Source organism: Cervus elaphus, chromosome 11 (genome assembly GCF_910594005.1).
Source record: "Cervus elaphus chromosome 11, mCerEla1.1, whole genome shotgun sequence".
NCBI lineage: Eukaryota > Metazoa > Chordata > Mammalia > Artiodactyla > Cervidae > Cervus > Cervus elaphus.
This window is the reverse complement of record NC_057825.1, coordinates 60,707,148-60,722,975: the sequence shown is the minus strand read 5'-3', so window position 1 is coordinate 60,722,975 and position 15,828 is coordinate 60,707,148. Positions and strand designations below refer to the sequence as shown.

The 15,828-nt window shown below is 38.4% G+C and overlaps 1 protein-coding gene across 10 annotated transcripts in view; it reads left to right on the top strand.

Annotated features, from left to right (window-relative positions):
* GCFC2 (GC-rich sequence DNA-binding factor 2) overlaps positions 1 to 15,828 on the top strand; it is an 84,252-nt gene that overhangs the window by 7,775 nt on the left and 60,649 nt on the right. For 9 of the 10 annotated variants that reach the window (XR_006343527.1, XR_006343525.1, XR_006343528.1 and 6 more), the window contains 2 exons: positions 13,263 to 13,484; positions 14,613 to 14,710. Coding sequence is in view for 4 of the 10 variants with exons in the window: in XM_043917920.1 (XP_043773855.1) it covers positions 13,263 to 13,484; positions 14,613 to 14,710 (320 nt within the window). In the remaining 6 variants the exon portion in view is untranslated. The remainder of the gene's footprint in view (positions 1 to 13,262; positions 13,485 to 14,612; positions 14,711 to 15,828) is intronic. The other variant, XR_006343526.1, reaches the window with a different exon arrangement.

The following is a 15,828-nucleotide window of genomic DNA, read 5'->3' as shown; positions in this document are numbered from 1 at the left end:
ATATATAAAAGCACAATTCTTAGGTTTCATTCCTTGAAGAAAAACCAAGTACACATAGCACTGTTGGGTAGAATTATTACATTTCTTTAAATATAAACAGGATTAAATCTTATGATTATTTTATGAGATGGTAATATGTTTTTCTCCTTTGGGGGCTTCCCAGGTGGTGCTAGTGGTAAAGAATCCACCTGCCAGTGCCAGAGATGTAAGAGACGCAGGTTCGATTCCTGGGTTGAGGAGATCCCCTGGAGAAGGAAATGGCACTCCACTCTAGTTTTCTTGCTGGGAGACTCTCATAGACAGAGGAGCCTGCCAAGCTATAGTCCATAGGTCACAAGGAGTCAGACATGACTGAGCATTTGAGCAAGAACTATAGAACATATAGTCGTAGTCACCACCTTCAGCAGTGGTTTTACGTTGCTTACTAGAGGCAAGATGATAGAATGTAAAAGCTTGGTCTTTGGAGTCAGGCAAATACACAGAGCACTGTTGTGTAGAGTTATTACATTTCTTTAAATATAAGCAGGATTAAATCTTCTGTGATTAAGAGATGATAATATGTTTTTCTTCTTTGACGCAAGTTCTTCACAATGTATTAGAATAAATTCTGGATGTGTACTGACTAAGAAAAAAAAGATGGTAAGAATGGACATCCTTTTCTTACTCAGAACTTAGTGGAAAGACGTTCTTTTCATCGTTGAGTGTGTTGTAGACTATGGGTTTGTCATAAATAGATTTTATTATATTGAGATACATTCCCTCCATACACACTTTGGTGAGAGTTTTTTTATAATGAAAGGATACTGAAGTTTGTCAAATGCTTTTTATGCATCTTTTGAGATAATCATGTGAGTTTTTACTTTCCTTTTGTCAGTGTTGTGTATGACACTAATTTATTTGCATATATTGAACTATCCTTGTCACTCTAGGATAAATCCAACCTGATCATGGTGTATAATCTTTTTTATGTATTGTTGGGTTTGATTTGCTAATATTTTGCTGAGGACTTTTGTATCTATATTTATCAAAGATGTTGCACTGAATTTTCTTTTTTTTGGTAGTGTCTTTGTCTGGTTTTGGTATCAGGGTGATGGTGGCCTTCATAGAATGAATTTGGGAGTGTTCTCTTCTCTTCAGTCTTTAGGGAGAGTTTGAGAAGGATAAGTTAAGTTCCTCATTGTACGTTTGGTAGAATTTCCTAGTAAAGCTGTCAGGTCCTGGGTTTTCATTTATATGGAGTTTTTTTAAAATTACTGATTCTGTTTCACTTCTAGTGATTGGTCTGTTCAAAATATCTTTATCTTTTTTATTCAGTTTTGGCAGGCTTTAATGTTTTAGAAACTTGTTCATTCCTTCTTGGTTGTCGAATTTGTTGGCATATAATTGTTCCTAGTATTCTGTTATGATTTTTATATTTCTATGATATCAGTGTTTTTTCTCCTCTTCCATTTCTTATTTTGTTGATTTGGTTCCTCTCTCTTCTTGGTGAACCTGGCTAGAGATTTGTCAATTTTGTTTATCTTTTCAAAAAGCCAACTCTTGGCTTTTATTGATCTTTTTATTCTTTTGATTTCTGTTTTATCTATATCCTCTCTAATCTTTATTATTTCCTTTTTTCTGCTGACTTTGCTGTTTAGTTGCTAAGTCATGTCTGACTCTTTGTGACTCTGTGGAGTGTAGCCCACCAGGCTCCTCTGTCCATGGGATTCTCCAGGCAAGAACACTGGCCTGGGTTGCCATTTCCTTCTCCATCTGCTGATTTTGGGTTTTGTTTTTTCTTTTTCTAATTTTTTTAGGTGTTAGGTTAGGTTGTTTATTTGAGATTTTTCTTGTTTCTTGAGGGAAGACCACATCACTATGAACTTCCCTGCCCACCCCAACCCCGAACTACTTTTGCTGTATCCCATAAATTTCGTATGGTTGTGTTTTCATTGTCATTTGTTTCAAGGTATTTTTTACTTTTAGTTCATTGTTGACCCATTGGATTTTTAGTAGCAGGTAGTTTAGTCTCCATGTGTTTGATCTTTTCCCATTTTTCTTTCTATGGTTGATTTCTACTTTTTTCCCCTAGAGATTTTTTTTGATGTGAATTCTTTTCTTTTAGTTCATCTGTCACCTTACTGGATTGTCCATTGATGTCAGTGGAGTATTAAAGTCTCTTACTGTTATGTATTCCTGTCAGTGGTAACTTTACATCTATTATTAGGTTGGCAGAAAAGTAATAGTGGTTTTACATTGTTGAACTTGGCCATTTGATATTGGAATACATTCTGAAATAAATGTGGTTATGTTACATATCATTTTATTGCACATTTCTTGCTTTGTGTCTTTTTTTGCTAATGATTTACTGCTTGTTGTTTATTTTATATTTATTTTAGACTATAGAAATGATGCTTATAGACAAAAAACAAATTTGAGTGATTTTTTTAAACGAGTTCAAAATGGGTCATAAAGCAACTTGCAAAATCAGTTAGTGTGTTTGGCTGAGGAACTACTAACAAACATACAATGCAGTGGTGGTTCAAGAAGTTTTGCAAAGGAGACAAGAGTCTTTAAGATCAGGAGCATAGTGCCCAGCCATTAGAAGTTGACAATGACCAATTGAGAGCAATCATCGAAGCTGATCCTTTTAACAGCTACACAGGAAGTTGCAGAAGAACTCAGTGTTGATCATTCTATAGTCATTTAGCATTTGAAGCAAATTGGAAAGGTGAAAAAGCTCAATAAGTGGGTACCTCATGAGCTGACTGAAAATCAAAGAAGTCTTCATTTTGAAATGTCATTTTCTCTTATTCTGCATAACAACAGCGAACCATCTCTTAGACTGTGATGTGCAATGTAAAGTGGATTTTATACAAAAACTGGCGGTGACCAGCTCAGTGGTTGGACTGAGAAGCTCCAAAGCACTTCCCAAAGTCAAACTTGCATCAGAAAATGGTCGTGGTCACTGTTTGGTGGTCTGCTCTCTGTTTGACCACTATGGCTTTCTGAGTCCCAGCGAAACCATTACATCTGAGAAGTGTGCTCAGCAAATTGTAGCTGTACTGAAAACTGCAGTGCCTGCAGCTGACATTGGTCAACAGAATGGACCCAGTTCTTCTCCATGAAAACACCTGACTACAACACATAACTGACACTTCAAAAGTTGAACGAATTGGACTACGAAATTTTGCCTCATCTGCCATATTCACCTGACCTCTCACCAATTGACTACCACTTCTTCAAGCATTTCGACAACTTTTTGCAGGAAAAATGCTTCCACAACCAGCAGGAGGCAGAAAATGCTTTCCAAGAGCTTATTGAATCCTGATGCATGGATTTCTATGCTACAAGAATAAATAAACTTATTTCTTATTGGCAAAAATATGTTGACTGAGACAGGTTCCTATTTTGTTTAATAAAGATATGTTTGAGCCTAGTTATAATGATTTAAAATTCATGATCCGCAACTGCTCAGTTAACTTTTAGTATTCGCTTTATATATTTAGGTGATCCTAGATTGGGTATATATATGTTAATGAGTGTAAATCCTCTTCTAGTATTGATTTCTTTATTATTATACAGTACCCTTTGTCTTTCTTTGTAGCCTTTGTTTTAAAGTCTGTTTTGTCTGATATACGTATTGCTACTACCACCTTCTTATCATTTCCATTTGCATATCTTTTTCCATCTCCTCATTTTCTATCTGTGTGTGTTTTTCACACTGAAGTGAGTCTCTGATAGATAGTGTATTGTAGGTTCTTGTTTTTTTATGCAGCCTGCCATTTAGTCCACTGACTTTGAAAGTAAAATTACTGATAGTATGTATTTGTTGCCATCTTAAACCTTGTTTTCCAGTTGTTTTTGTACTTGTTTTCTGTTTCTTCTTTTTGTTTTTCGTTTTGTGGTGTGATGGTTTTCTTTCGTATTTTGCTTGAATTCCTTTCTTTTTTGGTTTTTATGAATCTCTTCTATGTTTTTAATTTGTGATTGCTGTGGGGTTCAAATATTGATATGTTGACCCATAACTATATCAACTTGCTTTAAAGTAATAGGCATACAAGTCAAATATGTTTTAAAAAAATTTACATTTTTAATCTATGAAGTACATAGATTATTTAAGTGATCTTCAATCCTCTTATATATTTGGCATCCCATTGTGATTTTCCCTTTCCTATAGATTGTTGTTTCTCTCTTATTTAGAGACCTTTCAACATTTCTTTTAGGGTAGGTTTAGTAATACTGAATTCTTATGGTTTTTATTTGTCTGAGAAATTCTTTATCTCTCCTTCTATTCTAAATGGTAATCTTGCTGAGTAGAGTATTCAGGGGCTTCCCTGATGGCTCAGATGGTACAGAAGCCACCTGCAATGCAGGAGACCTGGGTTTGATCCTTGGTTTGGGAAGATCCCTGGGTTGAAGAAATGGCAACCTACTCTAATATTCTTGCTTGAAGAATCCCCATGGACAGAGGAGCCTGGAGGGCTATAGTCCATGGGGTCACAAAGAGTCAGACACGACTGAGCAACTAAGCACAGTGTAGAGTATCCAAGGTAGCAGGGTTTTCCCTTTCAGGACTTGGAATATATCATGCCACTCCTTCTGGCATGCAGAGTTTCTACAGAGAAATCAACTGATAGCCTTATGGTGGTTCCCTTATAATTAACTCTTTGTTTTTCTCTTGCTGCCTTTAGAAATTCACTTTAACTTTTGCCATTTTAATTATGATGTGTATCTTGATGTGGGTCTCTTTTCATCTTATTGGGACCCTCTGTGCTTCCTATGCCTGATTATCTGTTCCTTCTTCAAGGTTTGGGAAGTTTTCACTCATAATTTCTTCAAATATATTTTCAGTCCCCTTTTCTCTGTCTTCTCCTTGTGGAATCCCGTTATTCATAGATGAGCATGCTTTATATTATCCTGTAGGTCACATATGTTGCTTTCATATTTTTTTCATTTGTCTTTCTGTCTGCTATTCTGATTGAGTGATTTCCATTATTCTGTCTTCCAAATCACTATGTGGTCTGTGTTATTTAGTCTGCTATTCATTTTAATATCAGTAATTGAGTTGTCTAATTTTGATTGGTTCATCTTCATAGTGTCTAGTTTATTGTTACAGTGATCTGCATTTCTATGGATAATATTTCTTAATTCTTTTAGAATTTTTTTTACCTTTTTTAACTCAATGCCTGTAGACTGAGAGGTCTGTTTCATTATTTGTTCTTTCATGGGTTTCTTCTTGTTCTTTTAATTAAGGGTAGTTCCTCTGCTTTTTCATTTTACTTTATCTGTCTCTGAATTTAGGAGGAACATTTATCTACTGTGGTCTTGAAGGGATATTTTTATGTGGGACTATCCTTGTGTAGACCATGTGAGTCAGATATTTTTGGTGTGTGGGCTGCTTTTGGTGTGGGTGCCAGGCACATCTTTCCTCAGCATTTACTGGCCATTATCCCCTTGACATGCAGTGTGATTGGTGTCATAGTGTCCAGAACCTGGGCTCTGTGGTGGGCAGGGCCTCCTCTTTTCTCTGAGGCTGTCACAGCTCTGTTAGGGGTAGGCTCTGCCCACAGTATTGAAGTAGAAGCCCTGAAGGTTGTGTTTGATCAGACTTGAGTGCATTCCCTGCCCCAAAAGAGGTGACTATTGATGCAAGTGGGGCCTGTGTGGTCACAGTGAAGCCATGTGCTGCCCATGCAGGCATCTGCTAGATACAGTTTAATTCACATCTCTTTCTCCATTGTGTTCATTCCAGACCTAGTGGTAGGCTCTGTTGTGGAGTGGGTCTAGAGGCTGGGGCACTGTCGCTGTAGGATCAAGGTGGTTGTGCTTTTGGGCTGGGCTGCCTCTGTGGCAGACCTCTTCTAGGACCTGTCGACTCTAATTTGAGCTCCATGCTGAGGTGTGGAGTGGGCAGGGCTGGAACACTCCTGCTGGGAAATGAACCATTGCATGCTCCTGCCCAGGGCCTTCCCACTGAGCCTCAGCATCCAGCCACCATGCGTTTCTGTGGTACCACCTGGTGTGCCACCCCCAGACTCACCCCCTTCCATGTGTACATTGACAATGGGCTACGTGATTCAGCCAGGACCACAGCCCAGACCCTCAAGACTGTCTCTACAGAAGTAAATGGTGTTCTCTCCCAGGTTTTGCACTTAGCGTATTTGTATTTGTGGCCCTACTTGGAGCATGCTTCTGATTGGGAAGTAAGTTGAGGCTTGGGAAGAACAGTGGGGGAGCAGCCATCAGCACTAGTTCCTTTTCACCCTTACTGTTAGCAAGTCAGCATGCTTGCATGCAAATAAAGTCTAGGCTTCTCCAGCCCCTCTCTCTGTCCCAACAGATTTCTCAGCTGGCAGGGGTACTCCCCCGACAAGAGTCTGCCAGTGTGGACCTTCTCTCTTACATGTCTCTCCCAAGGACATGGGTCTTGTCATAATGCCCCCTTTTTTCCCTGTCTTACCCAGTTACATGGGGATCCTTCTTGCAGCTTTGGTTGTGTAGATTTACTAGTTTCCAGTTGGTTTTCTGTGAGAATTGTTCCACTTGTAGATGTATATTTGATGTGTTCGTGGGGAGAAATGAGCTCCTACTCTGCCATCTTGATCACCCTCCTAACCACTACTTTTTAGGTCAGATGATATATGTGAAAATTATTTATGAGTTATAAATCTGTAAGAATATGCTGTTTTTATTATTATAAAGCAGTATGCTAACATTATTAATTCCTCTTATGTCTGAACAGCATCTGCTATGTGGGAACCCTTGAACTAGGTGTTGGATATAGACAGGACAGGATGGAATAGTCTTCCTTGAGCTTTTATTTCTTTATTGTAGCTTGAGAGAGGATTAGCTTTATGTAACACTAGTTTACTGACTGTTTAGTCCACTGCTTGTGATTTACTGATTAAACCCCATTAAGTCACTGATAGGTGAAAGTGAAGGTGTTAGTCACTCAAACTTGTTTACCTCTTTGCAATTCCATGGACTATAACCTGCCAGGCTTCTCTTTCCATGGAGTTCCCCAGGCAAGAATACTGGAGTAGGTTGCAATTTCCTTCTCCAGGGGAATCTTCCTAACCCAGGGATCAAACCCTGGTCTCTTGCATTACATGCAGATTGTTGACCATCTGAGCCACTGGCGGAGAGACTGATAGGTGAATCACTTCCAGTTCAAGTATTTTTGTTTCTGTATTCATGCACTTGAGTGTTTGAACATAAGTATATCATCATAACCCTGGTTCAGTTCAGTTCAGTTGCTCAGCTCTTTGCAACCCCATGCACCATAGCATGTCAGGCCTCCCTGTCCATCACCAACTCCTGGAGTTTACGCAAATTCATGTCCTTTGAGTCGGTGATGCCATCCAGCCATCTCATCCTGTGTCGTCCCTTTCTCTTCCTGTCTTCAATCTTTCCCAACATCAGGGTCTTTTCAAATGAGTCAGCTCTTCGCATCAGGTGGCCAAAATATTGGAGTTTCAGCTTCAGCATCAGTCCTTCCAATGAATACCCAGGACTGATTTCCTTTAGGATGGACTGGTTGGATCTCCTTGCAGCCCAAGGGACTCTCAAGAGTCTTCTCCAACACCATAGTTCAAAAGCATCAATTCTTCGGTGCTCAGCTTTCTTTATAGTCCAACTCTCACATCCATACATGACTACTGGAAAAACCATAGCCTTGACTAGACGGACCTTTGTTGAAGAAGTAATGTCTCTGCTTTTTAATATGCTGTCTAGGTTGGTCATAACTTTCCTTCCAAGGAGTAAGCGTCTTTTAATTTCATGGCTGCAATCACGATCTGCAGTGATTTTGGAGCCCCCCAAAATAAAGTCAGCCACTGTTTCCCCATCTGTTTGCCATGAGGTGATGGGACCAGATGCCATGATCTTTGTTTTCTGAATGTTGAGCTTTAAGCCAACTTTTTCACTCTCCTCTTTCACTTTCATCAAGAGGCTCTTTAGTTCTTCTTCACTCTCTGCCATAAGGGTGGTGTCATCTGCATATCTGAGGTTATTGGAATTTCTCCTGGAAATCTTTTTTTTTTTTTTTTATTAGTTGGAGGCTAATTACTTCACAACATTTCAGTGGGTTTTGTCATACATTGATATGAATCAGCCATAGATTTACACGTATTCCCCATCCCGATCCCCCCTCCCACCTCCCTCTCCACCCGATTCCTCTGGGTCTTCCCAGTGCACCTCTCCTGGCAATCTTGATTCCAGCTTGTGCTTCTTCCAGCCCAGCGTTTCTCATGATGTACTCTGCATATACGTTAAATAAACAGGGTGACAGTATACGGCCTTGATGTACTCCTTTTCTTATTGGGAACCAGTCTGTTGTTCCATGTCCAGTTCTAACTGTTGCTTCTTGACCTGCATACACATTTCTCAAGAGGCAGGTCAGGTGGTCTGGTATTCCCATCTCTTTCAGAATTTTCCACAGTTTATTGTGATCCACACAGTCAGAGTCTTTGGCATAGTAAATAAAGCAGAAATAGATGTTTTTCTGGAACTCTTGCTTTTTCAATGATCCAGCGGGTGTTGGCAATTTGATCTCTGGTTCCTCTGCCTTTTCTAAAACCAGCTTGAACATCTGGAAGTTCATGGTTCAGTTATTGCTGAAGCCTGGTAGCACATTAAATTCCCCTGCTACTGCTGCTACTGCTAAGTCACTTCAGTTGTGTCCGACTCTGTGCAACCCCATCCCTGGGATTCTCCAGGCAAGAACACAAGAACACTGGAGTGGGTTGCCATTTCCTTCTCCAATGCATAAAAGTGAAAAGTGAAAGTGAAGTCGCTCAGTCATGTCCGACTCTTCACAACCCCATGGACTGCAGCCTACCAGGCTCCTCCATCCATGGGATTTTCCAGGCAAGAGTACTGGAGTGGGGTGCCATTGCCTTCTCCGTTAAATTCCCCTAGGGAGCTATAAAGATTGGGAAAGTTTGAAGGCAGAAGGAGAAGGGATAACAGGATGAGATGTTTGGATGGCATCACCAACTTGATGAACATGAGTTTGAGCAAGCTCCAGAAGTTGGTGATGGACAGGGAAGCCTGGCATGCTGTAGTTCATGTTGCAAAGAGTCTGATCGCAAAGAGTCAGACACAACTGACTGACTGAACACAATTGACACAACTGAGCGACTGAACTGAGGGAGCTATAAAACATACCGCTGTTCACCTTTGCCTCAGATCAACTGAATTTAGATCCCATGTTTTGGATAGGAGCCTAGTTATCAGATTGTCAACCTTCCCAGGTAGTTCTAATGTGTAGCCAAGGTTGGGAAATGCTAACATTATCCTGAGTGTTTTGAGAAGTTGAAGAGACACGTGTGTCATTTTCCTGGTACTATTTTACAAAAAATTCTAGTCAAGTAAATCACTTGATTTGCTTCTCCTTGTTTTTAATGAGCATGTTGGTTTCTAGTGTTCACCACTTACTGCTTCATAATTAAACAACCACTTCATGATTTTCTTAGTTGTGGTGTCAAGTATATTCTGTAATTTCTAAGAACTGTTTCTCCTATTCTGTTTAAAAAATTAGAGTGTTTTTCATCATGACCAAGTGGGTTTTATTCCAGGGATGAAAGGATTCTTCAGTATTCACAAATCAATCAATGTGTTACACCATATTAACAAATTGAAAGATAAAAACCATATGATTATGTCAATAGATGGAGAAAAAGCCTTTGACAAAATGCAGTATCCATTTATGATGAAAACTCTCCAGAAGGAAGGTATAGAAGGAACATACCTCAATGTAATAAAAGCCATATACAACAAACCCACAGCAAACATTATCCTCAATGGCAAAAAATTGGAAGTATTTCCTCTTACATCAGGAAGAAGACAATGGTGCCACTCTCACCACTACTATTTGACATAGTTTTGGAAGGCCTAGTCACAGCAATCAGAGAAGAAAAAGAAAAGGAATCCAGATTGGAAAAGAAGTGAAACTCTCACTGTTTGCAGATGACATGATCCTCTACATAGAAAACCCTAAAGATGCCACCAGAAAATTACTAGAACTAATCAATGAATATAGTAAAGTTGCAGGGATATAAAATTAATATGCAGAAATCCCTTGCATTCTGATACACCAACAATGAAAAATCAGGAAGAGAAATTGAAGAAACAATCCCATTCACCATTTCATTGTAAAGACTAAAATACTTAGGAATAAATTTACCTACAGAAACAAAAGACCTATATATAGAAAACTATAAAACACTGATGAAAGAAATCAAAGATTACACAAACAGATGGAAAAACATACCATGTTCATGGATTGGAGGAATCAATATAGTGAAAATGAGTATACTACCCAAAGCAATCTATAGATTCAATGCAATCCCCATCAAACTAGCAATGGTATTTTTCACAGAACTAGAACAAATAATTTCACAATTTGTATGAAAACACAAAAAACCTCAAATAGCCAAAGCAATCTTGAGAAAGAAGAATGGAACTGGACCAAGCACCCTCCCTGACTTCAGACTATACCACAAAGCTACAGTCATCAAGACAGTATGGTATTGGCACAAAGACAAAAATACAGATCAATGGAACAAAATAGAAAGCCCAGAGATAAATCCATGCACTTATGGACACCTTATCTTTGACAAAGGAGACAAAAATATACAATGAAGAAAAGACAAGCTCTTTATTAACAAGTGGTGCTGGGAAAACTGGTCAATTGCCTGTAAAAGAATGAAACTAGAACACCTTCTAACACCATACACAAAAATAAACTTAAAATGGATTAAAGGTCTAAATGTAAGACCAGAAACTATAAAACTCTTAGAGGAAAACATAGGCAGAACACTCTCTGACATAAATCACAGCAAGATCCTCTATGACCCACCTCCCAGAGTAATGGAAATAAAAACAAAAATAAATGAGACCTAATTAAACTTAAAAGCACATTTTGTGCTTTTTTGTGCACAGTGAAGGAAACTATAAGCAAGGTGAAAAGACAGCCTTCAGAATGGGAGAAAATAATAGCAAATGAAACAACTGACAAAGAATTAATCTCCAAAATACACAAGCAGCTCATGAAGCTCAGTACCAGAAAAACAAGCAACCCAATCAAAAAAGTGAGCAAAAGAACTAAACAGACATTTCTCTAAGGAAGATATCAGTTCAGTTCAGTTGCTCAGTCATGTCCAACTCTTTGCGACCCCAAGGACTGCAGCACGCCAAGCTTCCCTGTCCATCACCAACTCCTAGAACTTGCTCAGACTCAAGTCCATCGAGTTGGTGATGCCATCCAACCACCTCATCTTCTGTCATCCCCTTCTCCTTCTGCCTTCAATCTTTCCCAGCCTCAGGGTCTTTTTCAATGAGTCACTTCTTTGCATCAGGTGGCCAAAGTATTGGAGCTTCAGCATCAGTCCTTCCAATGTGTATTCGCTGATTTCCTTTAGGATTGACTCGTTTGATCTCCTTGTAGTTCAAGGACTCTACAGATGGCTGGTGAACATATGAAAAGATGTTCAACATCACTCATTATTAGAGAAATGCAAATCAAAACCACAATGAGGTGTCATCTCAAGCCAGTCAGGATGGCTGTCATCAAAAAGTCTACAAACAGTAAATGCTGGAGAGGGTGTGGAGAAAAGGAAACTCTCTTACACTGTTGGTGGGAATGCAAACTCATAGAGCCACTATGGAGAACAGTGTGAAGATTCCTTAAAAACCGGAAATAGAACTCCCATACAACCTAGCAGTCCCATTGCTTGGCATACACACTGAGGAAACCAGAATTGAAAGAGACCCATTGTACCCCAGTGTTCATTGCAGCACTGTTTACAATAACTAGGACATGGAAGCAACCTAGATGTCCATTGGCAGATGAATGGATAAGGAAGTTGTGGTACATATACACAATGAAATATTTCTCAGCTATAAAAATGAACACATTTGAGTCAGTTCTAATGAGGTGTATGAAACCAGAGCCTGTTATACAAAATGAAGTAATTCAGAAGGAGAAACACAAATCCTGTATATTAATACATATATATGGGATTTGAAGTGACAGTATTAATAATCCTACATTCAAGGCAGCAAAAAAGACACAGATGTAAAGAACAGACTTTTGGACTATGTGGGAGAAGGCGAGGGTGGGATGATTTGAGAGAATGGTATTGAAACATGTATATTATCCCATGTGAAATAGATGACCAGTGCAAGTTCAGTGCATGAAACAGAGTACCCAAAGCCAGTATCTGGGACAACCCAGAGGGATAGGGTAGGGAGAGATGTGGGAGGGGGGTTCCGGATGGGGGGACACATGTATACCCATGGTTGTTGATTCATGTTGATACATGGCAAAAACCACCACAATATTGTAAAGTAATTATCCTCCAATTAAAATAATTTATTAAAAAATAGAGTATTTCTATATCTCCAATTATATGACATCCTTTTATTTCTCAAAGAATTTGGACTAATTTATGAGAGAAGTTAGAAAATTTTACTCAGTGACTTGGTATTCCTGTTAATATTTTTGAAGTGCTAGAAATGATTATTTCCCTTTCCATTTTGTTTACCTAAGAAACTGTTTGTTTCCTGAGTATAAAGATAAATTTCAACTTAGATCATGCATGAAGAAACTTATTTTGAGTTGAAAGAGTAGATATCAATGAAGTTTGTACTGAATAAAATAAAAAACAAGGCTCTATGAAAAGATGTTGTCCTTTAAATATTTTAACCTGATTATTTCTTTTATACTTTTTAACTTATATTTGTTTATGTGAGAATTACCGCAGGCCCTTGAGCCTGATCTGAATGTGTGCTGGCTTTTAGTCTGTTTCTCACTCCCTGTGTGCCTGAATGCCCAGTGTCTAGGGGCAGGTCACAGTAGGCTGTCCCTCATACTTTATGTCAGACTGCTCTCCCACTGTCATTCTGCTCTCCACGCTCCACGAGTAACTCCATACTCAGTCCTCTCCACATCCATACCCGGGTAATCACAGAGCTTCTGGAAAGGAGAAGTAGCTAGCCCTCAACAAAAAGTCAGCAACAACATCTGATGAATGAGAAAGATAAAAGATTAACTGGAGTAGTTTCAGTTTATTTTCTGATGCTTCTAGGTTTGCTTCATTTCTTTATGTTATATTTAACCTCTATCAAAATATCTTCCATTATTGATGCAGATTTTGAATCAATTATATCAAAATAATGAAAAAAATGGAAAAATGGTGCTTTTTTCCTTTAATTATGAGGAATATTTCTTTCTTTTGGTATTTTGTTTTCAACGTCTTCCTCTTTGTTTCTTTCAGTAGATATCCCTGATGCAGCTTTTATTCAAGCAACCTATGGAAAATGCAAATTGGCCAGGGCCCAAGAGGACTATATTTCTTTGGATGTAAAACATGCCTTCACCAACTCTGGTATGAAGAAAAACAGTGAAGATTCTGAAAGTGAGCCTGATGATTTTAAAGATGTAATGCCATTTACCCCAAAGCCTCAAACACTTAGACAAAGAATGGCTGAAGAAACAAGTATGTATTTAATTTATTTGTAGTATATGAATATTAAGGCATTTTTCAGTAGAATATATTATGGTAAGTATATCCATAAAAACATAATGTAGTATCTGCTATTCTAAAATGTTTTAAGTTTTGTTTTTTTTATACCAATATCACTGACATCGTGACTTCTAAAATATTTTACATGTCTGTATCAAACCGTTATCAAGGGTGCAATAATGTTTACTGTTATCTGACCTCCACTTGATCATTCTTGACAGGTTAAAAAATTTTTTAGAGTTTTTGATAAAATATTTTTGATATTGAAGACTTCCATTGTCACCTTTATAAGATTTTTTAACATGGAAGCATCGACAGGGATTTCAGGTGTCATATATTAAAATCTTCCCTGCTCTAGTAAAAAGTTTTCCTCAACCAATAATAATGTCTCAAAGAATATTTTCACATTTCTCATTTATTAAGAGGAATATTCTACCAAATTTTTGTCACTTCAGATAATACCATTTCTGAATGGTATTTTGGTTCCTATTAACCCAGAAATTATTTTTGATACATATATAGATTCTCAGGCATAATTGAGAATCTCTGATGAAACCAAGTGTTTCATTTTTTCCCAAGCTTTTTCATAAGTGAGACTGCCATGTTTTCAGTGAGACAGTGTGGTGATAAGTACAGATTTTGAAGTCAAATTGCTCAAATCAAGGCCTGGTTTCAACACAGTCCTTTGATACAGGGTTATGTTATATAACCTCGCTATCTAAATTTCTTTGTAAAGAGGATACTAATAGTGCCTTCCTCCCAGAATTAGGTATTGGGAAGGAAAAGTTAACACACAAAAAGTGCTGCTAAGCCATTTATAAGCTCCTGAATTGCTGATTGCTGCTGCTATTGGAATGGCTCAAACAGTAAGGAATCCGCCTGCAATGCAGTGGACTTGGGTTCGATCCCTGGGGTGGAAGATCCCCTGGAGAAAGGAACCCACTCCAGTATTCTGGCTTGGAGAATTCCATGGACAAAGGAGCCTGGCAGGTTACAGTCTACGGGATCACAAAGAGTCGGACACAACTGTGCAACTTTTCACTTCACTTTAATTAGAATGGAAAAATATGGAATATTTATACATCAACATTTTTTCCCTAGAAACTAGAAATGAAGAAACAAGTGATGATAGTCAAGATGAGAAAAATCAAGATATTTGGGAGCAGCAGCAGATGAGGAAAGCTGTTAAAATCACAAAGGTAGTAATTTTTTATATCATATGTATTAGTTTCATTCCATATGTATTTGTGGTAACAAATTACCACAAACTTGATGGCTTAAAACAACAGACATTTATTCTCTCACAGTTGTTGAGGCCAGAAGTCTCAATTCAAGGTATTGGTAGGAATGTGCTCCTTTTGAAGCCCCTGGGGAAGAATCTTTTCTCCCCCCTTTTCTTTTTATTCTTTTTTAAATTGAAGTAGAATTGACATACAGTATTTTGTTAGTTTCAGGTGTAGAAAACAGTGATTGACTTTTAAAACATGATGAAATAAATCACCATGATAAGTCTAGTAGCCATCTTTCACCATGCAAAATTATTACAGCGTAATTGAATATGTTCCTTAAGCTGTATATTACATCAGGGATCCCAGCCTCTGGGCCATGAACTAATACCTTCTATCAGATCAGTGGCAGCATTAAATTAGGAATAAAGTGCACAATAAATGTAATATGCTTGAATCATCCTGAAACTATCCCCCACACTCCTGATCTGTGGAAAACAATCGTCCATGGTGCCAAAAAGATTGGGGACCACTGTATTACATCCCTGTGACTTATTTATTTTATAACTGGAAGTTTGAACCTCTTCATTTGCTTCACTTATTTCCCCCTCCCCTTGGGCAACCACCAGTGTGTTCTTTGTATTTATAAGTTGTCTTGTTTTGTTTTGTTTTGTTTATTATATTCCACGTATAAGTGAGATCAAAGAGATTGTCTTTGTCTTGTTACACTTAGCATAATACCCTGTATGTCCATCCATGTTGTGACAAATGGCATGATGTCATTCTTTTTTATGGCTGAATAATATTCCATTGTGTATACACACACACACATATATGAGACTTATCCAATGGCTCATTGGGTAAAGAATCTACCTGCAGTGCAGGAGATACAGTAGATGTGGGTTTGATCCGTGGGTCAGGAAGATCCCCTGGAGAAGGAAATGGCAACCCACTCCAGTATTTCTTGCATGAAAAGAAATCCCCTGGACAGAATAGCCTGGTGGGCTACAGTCCAGAGGGTAGCAAAGAGTCAGACACAACTGAGCTACGAAGTACACTCATGCACACACACACGCACGTACACACAGACC